Source organism: Cuculus canorus, chromosome 1 (genome assembly GCF_017976375.1).
Source record: "Cuculus canorus isolate bCucCan1 chromosome 1, bCucCan1.pri, whole genome shotgun sequence".
NCBI lineage: Eukaryota > Metazoa > Chordata > Aves > Cuculiformes > Cuculidae > Cuculus > Cuculus canorus.
This window is the reverse complement of record NC_071401.1, coordinates 49008808-49025531: the sequence shown is the minus strand read 5'-3', so window position 1 is coordinate 49025531 and position 16724 is coordinate 49008808. Positions and strand designations below refer to the sequence as shown.

The window sequence follows — 16724 nt, the reverse complement described above, 5'->3', positions numbered from 1 at the left end:
TATGTTTAGCTAAGTTTTTCAGGTAAGCAGGTAGACAAAGGATCATGATTGTGACCAATGCTTAGTAAAGTAATCCTAGAAGTAGGATCTCTTTGGTCATACGCCTGTGCAGCCTGTGACTTAACCTTTCATCCCTAACTTCCCAAATTCTGCAGGCTGATGGCTGACCAAAATCCATAGGTTTTGAAAATGGAACTATTTTGCAAGCAGGATTTGGGCTGAGGACTGTATTCTTCAGGGTACTTCAGGCTTAAATGAGTTCTATAAATATCTTTAAGGTTTGCCTAGTAATGATAGTTGCACTGAGGAACAGGGAGTCACCTCTTGGAGAATCACAGAATAGTAGGGGTTGGAAGGCACCTTTGGAGATCATCTAATCCAACTCCCCCTGCTAAGGCAGGTTCTCCTACAGCAGTTGTACAGCAATGCATTGAGGTGGGTGCTGAATATCTCCAGAGAAGGAGAATCCCTAACTTCTCTGGGCAGTCTGTTCCAGTGCTCTGCCACTCTCGAAGAATACAGGGAATGTTCAGATGGGGCTTCCTGTGCTCCAGTTTGCATCCGTTGCCCCTTGTCCTATCACCGGGCTTCATTAAGAAGAGTCTGGCTCCATCTTCTTGACAGTTACCCCTTAGATATTTTATAAGCACTGATGAGATCACCTCTCAGTCTTCTCTTTTCCACGGTGAACAGACCCAGGTCTTTCAGCCTTTCCTTGTAAGAGAGATGCTCCAGTCCCTACTCATCTTTGTGGCCCTCCACTGGACTCTCTCCAGTATTAGCTTGTTGCTATCATTAAATAGGCGCGTTGTGAGGGACTTCATTTTTACAATCACTTTGGTTTTGTTCCTGATTTGGAGACTGTCGCACCTCATCAGAAAGTAGGTGGCATCTTTAATTCTCCCGGCGTTAGCAAAAGAAGGAAGATGCTTGTCTTCAGGGACCTGCTGCTGGGAACCAGCAAAGAGTGCCAGCAGCTTTCCCTATGGATTTCCCTGGTGGGATAAGTGGGTTGAAGCGAGGCGCACTGGGGACGTGATGGGAGTGCAGCAGGGGCTGCAGGGCAAATCATGGTTGAGGATCTGTGTGACCTGGTTTGGGCAGCCTTCTGGCCTGTTCTCTGAGAAATCAGGGAGACGTCTATGCAGCCACGGGTTGCTGAGAGAAAAAAAGAAATGGAAGAAAAAAAAGAGAAATGGAAAGAAAAGGAAGAAAAAAAAATGGAAGAAAAAAGAAATGGAAAAGAAAAAGAAATGCACAAAAAGGATGGAAAAAAATTTAAAAAGATGGAAAAAAACAAGTGAAAAAAGAAATGAAAAAATGGAAGAAAAAAATGGAAGAAAAAAGAAAATTAAAAAAGCAAATGGAAGAAATAAAAAGAAATGGAAGAAAAAAAAGGAAGAAAAAAATTGAAAATTTTAAAAAAACAAATGGGAGAGATAAAAAGAAATGGAAGAAAGGAATGGAAATAAAAAAAAGAAATGGAAGAAAATAAATGAAAGAAAAAATAAATGAAAAAAACAGAAATGGAAGGAGAAAAAAAAGAAATGGGAGAAAAAAAAGAAATGGAAGGAAAAAAAATGTGTTTTTCTTTCTTTGCGATGTTGTGTTCGGTACTTCAGCCCCGGGGGGCGCTGCGGCTCCTCGCTGTGGCCGCGGGGGAAAACAGGGGGTACCGCACGCCCACCGCCCGCGGAAGGGACGCCGGAGCGCGCGAGGCGCAGGGGGCTCCGCCCCGCGAACTACATTTCCCGGCGTGCATCGGTGCGGGACTCCCGAGCACAGTGGGGCTTACGGCCCCACGAACTACATTTCCCGGCGTGCAACGGGAGGAATATAGACCACAGCGGCTCCGCCCCTCGAACTACGCTTCCCGTCGTGCAGTGCGTGCTCCCGGGGCTGCCGGGAGGCTGCGGTGACGCGTCTGTGTCCCCGGCGCAGGTGAGCCCCGGTGCGATGGGCATCTCCGCCTTCCCCTGCTCTGCCTGCGACCCTCTCCTTCTTCTCCTCTCCCTCGTGCCTTCCCCGGCCTCGCCTCAGGCCGGCGGCGGGGAGCGGGGCTCCCCTAGAGCTGCCCGTATCCGCCCGGCCCATAGCTCTCACGCTCCGCTCGGCCGGATTCGTTGAAGGTTTTTCCAGTGCTAAAAGCTGAAGGAATTACCCGGAACCGGCGCCGTGGGGCTGTCGGGGCAGCGGGCGACCTCCCCTCCCCGGCCCGCCTCGTCGATGCTGTTCGCAGCGCTAATGCCTCATCGTTAATAAAGCGTCAGTGCCTCGCGGAATTACTGGGTTTTCCATCTTTTTTTCCTTACAGATTTTTTTCCTTCGAAGGACAATGGGAGTTCAAGGACTTTGGAAACTGCTTGAATGCGCTGGGAGACCTATAAACCCAGAAATGCTAGAAGGAAAAATTCTGGCTGTTGGTATCCTTTAAAAGTAAAGATGAAGAGCCATATTGGTGTGAGAGGTTATTTTAACGATTTCAGGCATTTCTATGTGATCTATTGTGTTTAGCTTTTTAAAATTATTATTATTTTAAATTGTGACTATTTTGATAAGTAGATACTATGCTTTATAATAGAAGGAATACTAAGCTCTTAATTATTTTTTGTGATCTTTCAAGAAAGAGACTTATTTAATAGGTTCCATACGCCAGTGTTGGGCTATAGGATTTTCTGCTTTATAAATAAATGTGCTGCTTCTGGTAGGACTATAAGATGAAGTTTAAATACTTTTGGTTCAACTTTCATGTCGTATATACATGGTTAAATGATGGAAAGATGTGGAAAGAGGATACCTTTCATTTATTTGTAAAAATAACTGGGAAGGTACTACCTGCTGCACGGTTGTTTCAATTCTGCTTTTTTGTCTAGGGCGATAAGGGCAAGAATTTATTATTCTCCAAGGTTCTCAAGTTTTTGAATAACTATGGCTTTAATGAGCCAAGCCTAGAACAGTGGGCCAAAGCCATTCAAGTCAAATATGTGCATTTTATAGAAACTATTAATATGGTGTATGTGTAAGACAACACATTTTTTTTCTCTTAACGGCTCTTTTAAGATATCAGTATTTGGTTGAACCAAGCAATAAAGGGAGCTAGAGATCGTGGTGGTAAATCCATACAAAATGCTCACCTCCTCACTCTGTTTCATCGTCTCTGCAAATTACTGTTTTTCCGAATTCGGCCTGTCTTTGTTTTTGATGGAGAGGCACCGCTTTTGAAGAGACAAACCTTGGTATGTACCTTTGCTGAGTCACTGCAACGCAAAATAGGGTGTATGTCTGCTGGTACTAAGTAGCCCATTTCCAATTCCCTTCTTATTCTGCTTATGCTTCTGAATGGTGAGGATGGAGGTTTCAAGTGTACTGCTGTGCAGGTGTTCTTTGCAATCCCAGTCATGGTTAGTTGCTGGAACGTGCGGTAGCTGCCTTTTGATATATTCAATTTTGATTTGCTTAAAAACTGGATTGCAGGGAGGTCAATGATGGCGTAAGCGTGGGTCTTGCTCCAGAGTGAACACGCTCCTGAATGCAGCTCTTGCAAGCATTTGTACCCAGAAGCTGAAAACTGTTGCTGATTTGAACAGAGGAAACCAACAGAGAGAGATTTAGTGGATCTGAAGGTTATGTCTCCTTTGATGTAGGATGAGTTAGGAGTTGCTCATACACTTATCATGCAGAATTATAACAATTAATTGAATACATATATTCAGCATCCAGCAAAATCTCTTATTTTCATAGGCTAAGCGAAGACAAAGAAGGGAAAGTGCCATGAGTGATTCCAGGAAAACCACAGAGAAGCTCTTGAAAACATTTTTGAAGAGACAAGTTATCAAAACTGCACTTACAGGCAAAAGGCAAGAATAAAAATTGTTTTCCCTTTGTTATAAGTAGCAGAAAAGTTTTTAATGTAGCTTCTAATTACTATTGTGTTTTGTTTCTTTTTTAATTTCCTTAAGCAATGAAGCTTTGCCCAGTCTGACAGAAGTTCGAAGAGAAGGAATTGATATGTATGCATTGCCTTCTTTAGAGGATGAAGAGAAGAACAGGTAGGTAGAATTAAGCGAAATAGTTTAGATGGCTATAATAAAATCAGATAAAAGTCTAAACCACATTTTTTTGATGCTGCTAAAAGGCCTTTAACCCATGAAACTCCATAATATAAAAAGTATATTTCTTTATTTTATTTCAATTTCTTTTTGGAGAGTTTGGTTTATAGCTCTGGATAAATAAGCCTTCTAGTTACTTATGGGAATGTAACAGAAGAAGCTTTCAGCTTGCAAATGAAATTCTACACTGGATTCACATTTAAGGATGAAAGTACTGCCTCGACCTCTGTGGCCTTATCTATATGACTAAATGGAACTGATTGTTCAAGCTTGGGTAGTTGGTGTGTGGCACCTTGATTCCCATTTGTGTCCCCTCGTTCATTAGTGTAGATGGTATTCAGCAGGTTTTGTCTGCACTTGTCAAACTTACGACATGATCTTAAATAACACTAAGTGGGAATGGGGAGCTGTCCACTAGTTTACTCTTTGCATTTTGCATTTTATGTACTTTAAATGCTGACCAAATAAGAATCAGGTAATTATTTAAACAGCAACAGTTGTTCCAATCTAGTTTTAATTGAGATAAGTCTGCCTTTTAATTGAGATAAGTCTGCCTTATTGCTTTCTGTTCAGATCTTTTTGACTTGTGTATCTATTTACATGTGTGTTTGTATGTATATGCATGTATATAGGTGCATGCTTTGATGTAGTGTATGAATTTTTGTACTTACTGGTGAGGGGTGATTGATGTCCTTTTGCTTAAAATAGGAACTTTATTGTCCTAGGTAAATATCTGCATCTTTTTTTTTCTCTTTGTGATTTTTAGCTCAGAAGAGGAAGACGAAAAAGAATGGAAAGAGAGAATAAGCCATAAAAATATGTTGATGGTAAGTGCATCCTAATTGCATTGCTGCTGTGAACAATCCTCCCGTTCATGTGCTATGCTTGAAAGACAAACAAAAAGGTTAAAAAAAAAAAGTGTTTGGAAGGTATAGGTATTACTGTAGCATCACTTGTCAAGCAAAGAAGTAAATTTTAAATACTTTGTGAATTCCTACTGATGAAATACAAATGTAATTTTCTCCACTATAATACAGCAGAATAGGAGTTTCTTACAGTATCTTTTTTTTCTTTTGACTACATTCTCTGGACATGTGTTGAAGAAATTGTTTTTTGTAATGATATAAGTAAAATGTATGTATTTGTGCACACGTGTATGCACGTATAAGAGAGCATATTTAACAAAATTCCCATGCTGCTTCAAGCAGGAACTGAAGTTGAAGTACTTCGGTCCTTGAGTTTTCACAGATAAATTCTGTATTCTCTTCTGATGTGTTGGTTTCGTGGGATGAGGAGAAAAGAAATGTATAACCTAAGAAGAAGGCATAATGAGTAATAAAATTGTCTCTGCTTTCATCAGTGTAGAAAAAACAAACAAACAAAACACAAAACCAAAACAAACCAAAAAATTTCTTGGAAATACTGTTTGTATTTATCGTAGTTCACAGCGAGAGGAACTTCTTTTGAAGATGTGCTGGTTTTGGCTGGGATAGAGTTAATTTTCTTCCTAATAAGGTGGGAAGTGCACAAGAAGGTGGAAGGGAGCATGACAGGAATAGATGATCCAAATTGGCCAAAGGAGTATATAATACCATATGACGTCATGCTCAGTATTTTAATTAGGGGAGCTAGCCGGGGGGAGGGATCACTGCTTGTGAGCAGGGTGGATGTTGGTTTTCTGGGTGGTAAGCCATTATGCTCTGTGTCATTTCTGATATATTCTTTCAGTTTTATTGTTATTGTTGTTATTTTTCTCTTCCTTTGCTGTTTACTAAACTGTCTTTATCTCAGCCTGTGGGGTTTACATTTTCGTTTTGATTCACCTGCTCATCCCACTGAGGTGGGAGCAGGAGTGATCAAGATGCCATGTGGTGCTTTGTTGCTGTTTGGGGCTAAACCATGACAGAAGGAAAAAATGAGACTAACTAAGGCTATAGGACCTGCTTCTGTGATTTATACTAAATATCTTCTTGTAGAAATAATAATAATAATAAAAGTTTCTCTCTGTAGTGAAGGTCAATGATTATCTACTTAATTTTATTAGATAGTAGTTACCATTTTGTTTTAACTGTTTTCTTCACAGTATAGGAAGTAGCACCAATGATTTTGTGTTTTTTTTTGTTTTTATTGTTCTTGCTGTTCTGTAGTGTAAAATACATATTTATGTTGTTTTCCATTTTTGTAGGAAGAGTTATGTGAAAATCCTTGTTCTATAGATGTTGAATCAGATGATTTCAACAAGCTGCCTCCAGAAATAAAACACGAGATCTTGACTGACATGAAAGAAATCACGAAGCGAAGAAGAACATTATTTGAAGCAATGCCAGAGGTAATATTTAAACTAGTTTTCAAGCCATTGGAATGGAGCTATTGTCATTAATGCAGATGAAGACTACGTAAGAGTATCACATCTGGGAAGTTTTAGCCCCAGGCCTATTTAGTAAGAGATCTTATGTTGAGAGGAAAAAAGCTTAATGAGATAATGACTCTAAACAGAGCCTTTCCACGTGTCAGAGACTAATTCTGCAGTGGAAATGTTATGTCTTTTCAGTTCCCTGTGTCTTGATTCCCACTGAAATTGGTGGAGCTAATTCAGTTTGGCAAGAATGGGAAAAAATTACTCTATCTTGTGCCTCATCAGCGTTATGCCCAAGTTTTCAGTTGCAAGAAAGTACTACTGGTATGGATAAACCAGCCAGAATGAAGGCAGCTTGGATTCCAAATCCTCAGCTTGTTAGAGCAGCTGGCAGCTGGGAAAGGGCTTTTATAGCTTGGGCAGATGCGTTACTGAAGCTATTCAGAGACAAGCGGAGAATCCTATAGCACCACTTGTACAATAGCTTTTCAGAGCATGGTTAGATTCCAGAAGTACAATATGTGTCAGATCAAATGGTAGCTTGTGCCCCAGTGTAAGCTAAGAACCACTGTCTTAAAACCATCCACGTGTGGATTCTGTAATAATTGCATTGTTTCTAAGATGGGGGCCAGCTCTGTTAGACAGCTAAGTTTTGTTGGTCACTTCATTGAAATCGTGTTGCCTTTAGCGAACATTCAGAAATACTTAATGGTACCTTTTAGAGTTGTTGTATGTTACTAGTGTTGCAGTTGCTTGGGAGCGTGGCAGTCAGTGAAAGACAAATGTTACCTGTTTAAAGAAAACCCTTAAAAGTCTCTCCAGAATGTCATAAATGAACTTGCTTAAAAGGTGCAGCTAGTGGTTTATTTAAATTGACTTGGTCGGTTGTTTTGTTGTGTTCTTTTTTTTCTTTTTAAGGGGTCCGATGACTTTTCCCAGTACCAGCTTAGGGGTTTGCTTAAGAAAAGCAGCCTCAATCGGTGCATAGAAAATGTAGAAAAAGAATTGAATCAACAGCACTCGGGTGAAATCCAAACACAATATGAAAATGAAGGTGGTTTTGTGAAAGAAGTGGAATCTAGGAGGGTAGTCTCTGAAGATACTTCTCACTATATCCTAATAAAGGGTATGTCAGATCTTAGTTTTGTAGAACCTCTTGTTTGGTGTGTGCAGTCTGCAGCTGTCAGTTATAAGAAAAACTTAAATTTGTTTACAGGTGCATGTAGCCAATTCTTTGTATGAAACCTGCATTATTGTTAGACGTAATTGTGATCTTTAAAAGTGTGGAAAACTTATTTATTGATCTTTATATAATGGTGTCCATTGTATAACACAGAAAGTTAGTATAAAGCTGTTTTTTACTACAATAAAAAACAAACTCCCAAAACTTTCTTTCAGGCATTCAAGCAAAAGAAACTACAAGTGGAGACTTGGAAACTACTGCAGGGCCTTCATCAAAAATGCTCGAGTTGATTAAATCAAATAAAATCAATGAATCTCCTGCTAATGCAAAGCCAGTTACATCTGACAAGTTGCAGACAGAGAAAGATAACAGTGTGGTGACAGCACCACCCTCTCCTCGGACTCTGCTTGCTATCCAGGCAGCTATGATAGAAAGCAGCTCAGAAGACGAACTGGGGGTTGAAGATACTGGAAAATTGAACATAGACCAATCTGTAACGGAGAAAGGCAGTGTGTCTCCAAGAACACTACTGGCAATTCAGCAAGTTCTGAGTGATGATGATAAAAAGGAAGAAGGTGTTACTGTTAGAACCGATGGAGCATTACGAGAAAGATCAGAAGTAAAAGATGTTCTGCTTAGTAGCTCAGATGAGGAAGATTGGATTCCTAAAGTTAAGGAGGGAAAAAAACCACCTACAATTCATTCGTCAAACCAAGTGATTATGCAAGGCGCTGAATGTGAACAAAAGAATCAGGAGTTGGAAGAAAATCATGTTATACTCAAGAACACCAGTGTATCTAGAACTGAAAATTATTCTTGTATTGACAATACTGGGAAAGGCAAAGAAGATGTAGGCAAAGAAGTTGTAGACAAAGAAGAAAATGGTTCCAAAATGGGCTTAAGTTCTTTGAGAGATAAGGATTTGTGCTTACAGAAGCCAAGCTGTTCCCCTGTACAAACTAGTGTAGAAGCTGTAATTCATGCTGAAACAACAGAACTTTCTAAAAATGAAGAAAATGTGAAAATTTCTGAAAAAATAGAGGAAGTAATTTTGCAAACAGAAGAGAATGTTTCTGAGGTACGAAAGGATATTGGATCTTTTCCAGAAACAAAAGGTCCTGACGAAGAAAGAGAAGGGATATCACAATCTGAAGACAGTGATTCTGATGGTTTGTGCTTTTTGATTGTGTAAAAAGATAAGAAAGCAGGACTTTATTGTATTTGTAGTCAGTTGAAGTTAACCTTTTCTCCTAGTAAGAAATGCTTTAAAATACATCTTTTCCTACATATGTAGGAGGTGGGGAAAAAAATCTGAGCTATATTTTTCCCTTTGGTGTTATGTTTTGTCACTGAAATCTGAGTATACAAGACAGAGTCAGGCAAATGTGCTGTTGTGTTCATTGAGCTTAACTGGTATATTAATGATCAACCACTTGGTTTGTGTAATGTAGCAATCCTTATATCTATTTACCACATATAGCAAAAAAAAAAAAAAGGAATAAATCACTGCCCACGTTAAAAATGCATACAAATACCTCTGCTTAAACAAGCATCAGGAAGTTGAAATCTTTATTTTACTTGAAGGGAGCTTCATTGAAGTGGATACTGCAATCAGTAATGAAGTTCAGTTTCTTCCTAAATATGATGAAAAACTGGTTGGTGAAACAGCATTTCCAGAAATGGAGACAGACAGACAAGATATTGTCACACAGGATTTGCTGAAGGAGTCTGATCAAGTGCAGCTGGCAACCAATCAGAATGCTGAAAGAGAAGATGATGGTAAAGATGCAGCGGATGAGTGGCAAAATATCAGTTTGGTAACTCCTTGTTATATGTTTTGAGCTAGTAATGAAGTGCTGTGTCCTTAAGTAGTTTTTAAGGAAAACTACTGGACAGCTTCTTACTGTTTCATTGCTTTCTTGTATACATATTTAATTCAGTGGGAACTGATTTCTCTTTAAAGCTGATAGTTAACCATATCTCTGAAATCAGAGGAAAACTTTAAGATTTTAGCACTCTGAACAGACCTATCTCTGGTCTTATAATTTACTGCATTAGAGAAGCTATGACAACTTCCAAGGCTGAATTAATGGAGCATATACTACTAGAATAATTGTAGTTGGAGACTGAGTGCTTTACTCAACTAATTATACCTGAGTTGTTGAAATAGTGAAAATCTTGTTTCGTTTTTCAGGAAGAATTAGAAGAATTAGAAAATGATCTTTCTGCTGAGCAGAATATGCTTCAGACTCAAAAACAGAAGCAGGAACGCGTTGCTGCTTCTGTAACAGGACAGATGTTTTTGGAAAGCCAGGTAGTATTTGTTGAATCACTTCAATTTGATATAGGATGATGTGGTCGCTGCCTCTCATCACCCCAGTCAAACATTTTCTCAAAAGCTGTTAGTAATTTTGCTTAATTATAGGTGGGGATATTTATCTAAGGTTAAATAATGTATTGCATAAAAGCAAATTGTGTTTATCTAAGGTTAAATAATGTATTGCATAAAAGCAAATTGTGTAACATGCATGAAAATACATGTATATCAGAACATGTTCCAAAGGGTGCCCACTGTTTCCTGCTTGATATGAATGTTTCTTATATGCTTTCATGCTCTTTTCTGAGCTAAGATGATAACTGATTTTATTTGGTTGGTTTGTTTTTAACCTACAACTTTATTTTATGGAGCCTACATAATTGTAATGCGTGGACTTTTCTCTGTGTTAAAGTAGCAGTTATGGAAAGCACAATACTTATGTGCACTTATGTAATTAAGATAGCAGATTATCAAACTGCATAGTAATAATGCACTCAAGTAGTACTTGACTTACGTGGCACTGTATGCTTTGAATTTAGTAGGTAGGATTTCGCCCTTGGCTTAACTGTGCTTGGCGCTTTTGAATGGAAATTAAGATTTGCTCTGAAATATTAAATCTCAGTTGTGAATCTAGCAGTTCCAAGTAAAGCAGAAGTATAATTGAAGTTCATTTTTCAATTGAAATATGAAGTGATTTCTCTTCTTCCAGGAACTTCTCCGTCTGTTTGGCATTCCATATATTGAAGCTCCAATGGAGGCAGAGGCACAGTGTGCTTTATTGGACCTTACTGATCAGACCTCTGGGACGATCACTGATGATAGTGATGTTTGGTTATTTGGTGCACGACATGTTTATAAAAATTTCTTTAGCCAGAACAAATACGTGGAATATTATCAGTATGTTGATTTTCAAAACCAGCTGGGTAAGCCTCAGATATTGATTTGTTAGACAATCTTTAATAAGGCAGTGCTACCACTTATCTTTTTGAAGTTGTAGTTCCTACAGAATTTTGTGTCTGTTACTGTAATGCCTGCTCTTCGGAGATGCTCTAAAGACATTCAGTTAGGTTGCTGTTTTTTAGTGCCAGATGGTCCCTCTGGATTTGCAGCTATAACTTACGCTTGCATTTAATATACTAAGTTAGTGTGATGTTCATCAAAGCTGGAGATATGGACTACAGTACCAGTTTCTGGGTAACTGTCAGCATGACTTTTCTGACATGGTGAGAAAATGATGTTCTGAAGTCATCAAATTTATAGTCTTCTGGAAATGGAAGTTAATTTTGGACGTATTGACACAATAATGTATTAGAGGGGGATCCAGAGTATGTATATATACTCTGTAAAAGGTTTTTTTTTCCAGTTAATTCTGACAGCTTCTTTTTTCCCTTCCTTCAGATTGCTCTTGTACCAATCTAATCAAATTGTTGCTAATTATGGTGAACTATTAAACTTCAGTGTCATGTGTTGTATTAGCAGAAACATGAGACAATTTAAACTTTTTCTTATGGCTTCCTTAAACAGAACTCTATTAAGACAGTTCTGACGTTTTCAAAGTTGAGAGGGGCTATAGTCTTTGAAATAATATCGTAATGCTTCAGCATATAAAATTTCACAAAGTTTTGATGTGGTGAAAAATACGTTTTGGTTTCATCTCCTAGTAAAGTGAATGCAATATTTCCCGCCTGTACTTATTCCTGCTTAGGTTTGCTGCTGTAACTTCCTTGGAAAAGATTGCTGTAAAAGCGTATGTGTGATTTTTAGCTATTATTAGTGTAATAAATGAGAGGGTTTGCTTATTTTTGGGGAGAAAAGAGTCACCCTTGGTCTTTGTCACATTCCTCTGTAGTCTTGTACTTCTGTTCCGTTTGCATGTGTTGTACAAGTCTTCTTTCTTGACAGCTGGATATCCTGACTATCATGCTGATGGTCTTGCTTTGTGTGCTTAGATACACATCTCTCCTTTTCTCTACTGTTTGGGTTTATTTTTTAATTATTATTTTTTGAATCTAAACTCCTGAGGCAATTCACTGAAGATCAGTCTGGTTGCCTGAGACCTGGTAGCGTACCAACTAGAAGCGTCCTGCTGAGTTCTTCCTTTTTGGCTGTGTCTTGCACAGAGCAAATACTTCCCAGTTTGGGAACACTTTTTTAGGGAGCAGAGGCACTGGTATTATGAACTAGCATTCAAAAGTGAGCAATTGAATGTTTTTATTTCTGATTTGTGAATTACTAAGCTCAAGTCAGCATTAGATGAAAACAGGACAGTAACTGGAGAAATATATATAAAATAATACCTCTTAGCTCTTAGAAACCCAGAATTTCTAAGTAGTCTTTACACTGTAACGGTTTAATTTTAGCAAGATGTGTTTACCAAGTTAGCCCAGTATAGCACAACTACTGGTGCTTTAGCTAGCAGTAGCATATTGACATTGCTCCTGATACAATTTAGCAACTTCTGATGTTAAATTAAATGTAAGTTGAGGGAGTTAATGCTTTTGTGTTCTTTTTTTTTTCCCCTTCAGATAATATACTCTTTTTTTAATTTGAAACAGAACAGATGCTGAAACCGCTGGATTTATTTGGTTTATGCACTTTCTTTTACAGGATTGGATCGAAGCAAGCTAATTAATTTGGCATACTTGCTTGGAAGTGACTACACTGAGGGCATCCCAAATGTTGGCTTTGTAACAGCAATGGAGATTTTAAATGAATTTCCTGGACATGGATTGGAACCTCTCTTAAAATTCGCGTATGCTTTGTCATATTTTGATTTTTCTGTCTCTCTGTAATGTGAATATTAGTGAATATGCTCTTCTGCTGCTTTAAGTACACAGACTATCTTTAAGGAGACTAAATGAACTGTAAAATATGTGACTCCATTATATCACTATTTGAAATGGCAGGTAAATAAGGTGACGTGTTGATGCAACAATTGCAGTGAGACTGATGAAGACAATAGAACAGCTGTAGAACTGTGCGACTGCCTGTGAGTTCATTGCAGAGCTGGATCCCTAGTGGAGTGGAGGTTGTTTCTCCCTGAGATTGTGAGAAGGTGCTGTAGTTTGCTTATAGAGAAAAAGAGACTTGATGACTTGATGAGTGAGGCATGGATGACCTGGAGAGAGACAGACAGGTAGGCTGTGGAGAACAACAAGGCTTGAAGATTTCAAGTCAGTTGTATTGGCAGTGCGAGGATGGTTAGAAACTTTTTAGTTTTGTTTTGTTTTGTTTTTTTAACCAAAAATCCTCTAAAAATGTGCATTATGTGTAGAACGTCTTTCCCAAGTGAGACTCAATTTAGAGACTTCCGAATTTAGGGCTTCTGGGGAATCCAGGTGATGTTTGCTACTGTGGCTTACAATGGCTGTGCTTACTGTATGTGTTTTATCTTTTCTACTTTCAGATTATATGCCCCCTGGCCCTTTTTATTTGGAAATTTCCTACCTCCTCTCATCCAGTAACTGAAAGAGGGAGACCAATTAAGGCAATTGAAATTAGCATGGTGACTCTTGATATTCCAAATTATATTTTATGGAGGCAAATGAACACTTTCCTTTGTTTTTCAGTGAGTGGTGGAATGAGGCTCAGAAGAATAAGAAATTGAGACCTAATCCACATGATACCAAAGTCAAGAAGAAGCTGCGAGACCTGCAGCTTTCTTCAGGTTTCCCAAATCCTGCAGTGGCAGAAGCATACCTGAAACCTGTGGTGGACGAAACAAGGGGTTTGTTCACCTGGGGGAAACCTGATGTAGAACAGATCAGAGAATATCCTTTTACTATATGGCAGGACTTGCTAGCTAAAAGTACTCAGACTGAGCCTCATAGGGCTAATTGGTGAGTCAGTAATGGAGTGTCAAATTCTTAACATCTCATTGGTATGAGGGGGGCACCCCTCCTCATCTGCACGTGCTCCCCTACTATGATACCAGCTCTAGAATGGAATGCAGCCATGCATGTGTGGCACTCGGGGATGCTTCCTTTTGCATGCAAGGAGAGTTGTAGCTGGACTGACTCATTTGTTGTAGTGTTTTGCTTCTGTAACTGTGCTGTGCCTATTTCTAAGCTTAGCGTGGGGTTGTGTGCATGCTCTTGATGTATGTTTGCAATTTTTCACAAATAGGTTCCAAAACCTAGTCAGAAATGGTGATTCAGTCTGCTTTGTCCCTAGGTACTCACTGCACTTCTTGCAGTTACCTCTATTTCTTGCACCTGTTGCAGCTTGAGCCCCAGTTTATTGTTGAAAAGTAGTGACAACGCATGCAGAGCAAATAGTGTTTTAAAAAGTAAATAAAACTTGCAGTGTGTGCAAGTGTGAAAATTAAGGTTTATTTATAGGTATTTTATCTGGCAGCAGTACTATATAGCCAAAATGAGCTCTGCCTTCACTGAGATATGCTTTTGGAAATGATGGTAGAAGTTCTGTAACTAATAGAGGTGTAACGGTGTGATTGAGATACATACTATGGTGCTGGAACCATCCACATTAAGTGAGGTGTAATAACTTAAAAGAGTATTTTCTTTGTTTTTTGTAGTAGAAAAAACTTTGAAGTAGAGTAGCTTTCCTTCAGACATTGTTTATTTGCAGAATTTTCATTTGATGTGTTCACAAAATACTAGTAGGCATAGCCATTTTGTAAAGTTCCTTAACTTTCTGCACATTCTGTCAGAATCACTTTGGCTGGACTAGGACAAAGATAGATGAAATCCTTTTGCCTGTGATGAAACAGCTGAACTTGCAGCAGGTAAAGTATAAAACTGGTTTAAGGGTTAAGGGAAATTAAGAAGCATCTTAAAATGAACTGCAAGGCTTTAATCTAAAATACTTTTCTCAGAAACTGGATTTTGGACATACTTTTTTAAAGTAGTTAAATTTGCTTCTCTAGGCTTAATTTCTATGTGATTTGGGTGTGCTCTAAGGCACTGTACATAATTTCAGTTGTTGGTTTTGAATTTTGTTATCTGTTAGGTACCTCTCAATTCCAGGTTACTCTTTATTCTGGAGGTAACTGAAACTACAGGTACCGCAAGCACCTTCAGGACTTCTAAAAGACAGTGTGCTGTCTCTAAAAATGATTTATAAAAATGCCCCAGATTTCAATGAAGTGAGACTGACCACTGTGTACCATCTATATCCTTAGAGGTGGAGTGCTTGATCAAGCATCCATTAATAATATTACTCTTAATTTCCAAATAAATGTGCTGTCAACTTTAATAAAACTTAAAAGGGAATAGTGGTGCATGCTATGGTACTGCGAAAGTCAGTTGTAAAATGGATCACCGAAGGTCAGATTCTTTTCTCATTTTGCTGTAAGCGAGATAGAGACATAGTCTATCTTCTAGGCTCTCTCTATCACTGAAATAAGTGAATGGTACCAAAACCTGTAGTTAAGTCCATATACTTTCACTTTGACTGGAAAATCCTTTGGAAGCATCTGTGTTTCTGAGACAGTTTTAGGGAGAATATAGAGGATTAACATACCCTGTTCAGCAAGCCTAGCTGTGGTTGAGTAGCACAGACCCCTTATGTGTGACTACTACTAGTTCTACTCTTAAATCTTTACAATGTAGCAGCATGTGAGGATGAACTTGAGTCAAATGACCGCATTTTGTTGCACTAGCATATGCAGTTGTAGAATGCATTTTCTGCATTTACTTACTAAACATTCTGTTTTAACAGAATGAAACCCAAAGCTAAGGATGTGTTCATAAGCACACACTTAGGAGTTCTACTGACATTTTCTGTATTAGGGCTGCAAATGGCAATGTATATCTAATCATCATCAGCACAATGTTTATAAAATTTCACTGGAGTTTGCTTGTTATTTAGTTTCTGTAAAGGTTCTTGATACATAATTTATGATAAAGGATAGGTAGCACTATAATAACGCATCTTATTTTTCACACCTATTTCCATGCAATATTAATTTCATTAGTTCTTTGTCCTGCTTTAGTTCAGCGTGTTTTGTAATGTAACTGATAGCAATTGAATTCCCATCACAAAGCGTAAAGATGTTTCGCTGTTTTATTTTTTATAGACTCAGCTCCGAATTGATTCATTCTTCAGACTAGCACAGCATGAAAAACAAACTATTAAAAGTCAGAGACTGCGCAGAGCTGTGACCTGTCTGAAGAGAAAGGAAAAAGAAGAAGCTGATGAAATTCGAGAGGCCACTGCTATTATGGAAATAGAACTTAAACATCATGAGGAAAGGAAAGGGGAAAGTACTGCAGGCTGCGCAAATCAAGCTGTGGCAACAGAAGTTCGAAGTGGAAAGAGAAGAAAACATTCAAATTCTAGCAAAGAACATTTATATGCAGGTGGTTTTATTGGGAATCTGCATCTTTCAGAAACTTCTAGTGACTCCTCATTTGAGGAATCAGAAAGCAGAGATTCAGGCAAAAGCAAAAGGAGGAAAAATATGTCTGCAAGGGAGACAGCAGGCCATAAAGAGAAAACAGGGTGCAGTAGCTCAAGTGATGAGGATGGAGAACATAGAAACGTAGTCATGGTAACTGCCAAACCTGTGTTTGAGGGCAGAAAAAAGAGATTACAGAGGAAGAGAGGAAGAAAAAAGAAAAATTTTTAGAGAAAAAGTCTTAAAGAAATACATGTGTGTGTTTTCTATGACATAAGCTTTGTAAATATTCTAATGAATTTTTGCTTAAAGAAAATAAATAATACCTATTTGTCTTGTATTTGTCATGCATTTTGTGTCCACAACTTAACAGTAAAGAAAAATATTTAGACTCATAA

The 16724-nt window shown here is 38.4% G+C and overlaps 1 protein-coding gene across 1 annotated transcript; it reads left to right on the top strand.

Moving 5' to 3' along the window:
* Positions 1–1870: 1870 nt before the first annotated feature.
* On the top strand, positions 1871–16697 carry ERCC5 (ERCC excision repair 5, endonuclease). The gene is made up of 16 exons (XM_054056949.1): positions 1871–1941; positions 2315–2423; positions 3061–3236; positions 3742–3857; positions 3960–4049; positions 4876–4936; positions 6295–6438; positions 7384–7591; positions 7864–8817; positions 9233–9465; positions 9843–9962; positions 10675–10888; positions 12573–12717; positions 13535–13737; positions 14630–14712; positions 16006–16697. Exons 2-16 carry the CDS (start codon positions 2336–2338, stop codon positions 16555–16557), a joined length of 3387 nt encoding a protein of 1128 aa, XP_053912924.1. The 5' UTR covers positions 1871–1941; positions 2315–2335; the 3' UTR covers positions 16558–16697.
* Positions 16698–16724: the final 27 nt, after the last annotated feature.

Excerpts from the sequence above, each read along its gene's own strand:
- ERCC5 (XM_054056949.1), top strand. The coding sequence starts at position 2,336 with ATGGGAGTTCAAGGACTTTGGAAACTGCTTGAATGCGCTGGGAGACCT. Across the intron at positions 2,424-3,060 it reads AGGAAAAATTCTGGCTGTTG|ATATCAGTATTTGGTTGAAC; the intron begins GTATCCTTTAAA and ends GGCTCTTTTAAG. Across the intron at positions 4,937-6,294 it reads GCCATAAAAATATGTTGATG|GAAGAGTTATGTGAAAATCC; the intron begins GTAAGTGCATCC and ends CCATTTTTGTAG.